At 39.1% G+C, this 845-nt stretch overlaps 1 protein-coding gene across 1 annotated transcript in view; it reads right to left on the reverse strand.

The window, feature by feature from the left end:
* LOC107578953 (spectrin beta chain, non-erythrocytic 1-like) overlaps nt 1–474 on the reverse strand; it is a gene marked incomplete at its 3' end in the record, with an annotated part of 2490 nt that extends 2016 nt beyond the window's left edge. The window contains exon 1 of the mRNA XM_016264849.1: nt 139–474. Coding sequence (XP_016120335.1) covers nt 139–365 — 227 coding nt within the window. The remainder of the gene's footprint in view (nt 1–138) is intronic.
* Between the last annotated feature and the right edge of the window lie 371 nt (nt 475–845).

The following is an 845-nucleotide window of genomic DNA, read 5'->3' on the forward strand; positions in this document are numbered from 1 at the left end:
TAATGTAGTTAACTAATGAACCTTATTGTAAAGTGTTACCGTTTATTTTAAGCAGTGAAAATATTCGTATGGGTTTCAGTTTTAGTCATCTATAATCATCTAGATTTGAATGTGAATTGTGGACAGTGATCATCATACCTGCTGGAGGCTTTCTTGTTGTGTCCCTCCCACTCGTGTTTGCGGTGCAGGAGTCCCTCCAGCTGCGCAGACGCCGTCTCCTGACCCTTCGCCGGCAGTGTGGCCGACTGACTGCCTCTGCCCCGTCTGTCTGCGCTCGGAGACGGGATGGGACTCGGCTCCTTCGAGCTCCTCTCAGGCACTCCGTTCATCTCGCCCTCCACCCCATCCTGCCAACACACCGCCATGAGTTACCAAACACACTGCAGCGGCTCATGAATCAGTCACACGGGAGAAACACCAACACTGGCTGAATCAGAGGTGAGATTCTCATTCAAATCAAGTCAAACAGTGATTAAGCCAATAAAGTCAACATGAACTCAATACTGAATCTATTTACACTGCAAAAAAAATTGCAAAAAAAATATTTTTGCATAGCATTTTTGTCTTGTTTTCTTAAATAAACATACATTTACTTCAGAAGAGAAATGACTTGAGATTTTTAAATGACTTGAGATATTAAATCTGAATTAAGTCTGTTCAAAATGAAGTGAGTTTATAATATCTACAAATGAAGTAAAATAAACTTGTTTTCCCTTTGACTCAAGTTGATTTTTCTGACCCCATTAGCAGATATTTTTACTTGCTTTAAGCATAAAGTCACTACATTTTGATCAATTTTTCATAAAATTTGATTTATGTACAAATGTGTTATTTTACTGAAAATA

Source organism: Sinocyclocheilus grahami, unplaced genomic scaffold (genome assembly GCF_001515645.1).
Source record: "Sinocyclocheilus grahami isolate Dianchi unplaced genomic scaffold, SAMN03320097.WGS_v1.1 scaffold13045.1, whole genome shotgun sequence".
Classification (NCBI taxonomy): Eukaryota; Metazoa; Chordata; class Actinopteri; order Cypriniformes; family Cyprinidae; genus Sinocyclocheilus; species Sinocyclocheilus grahami.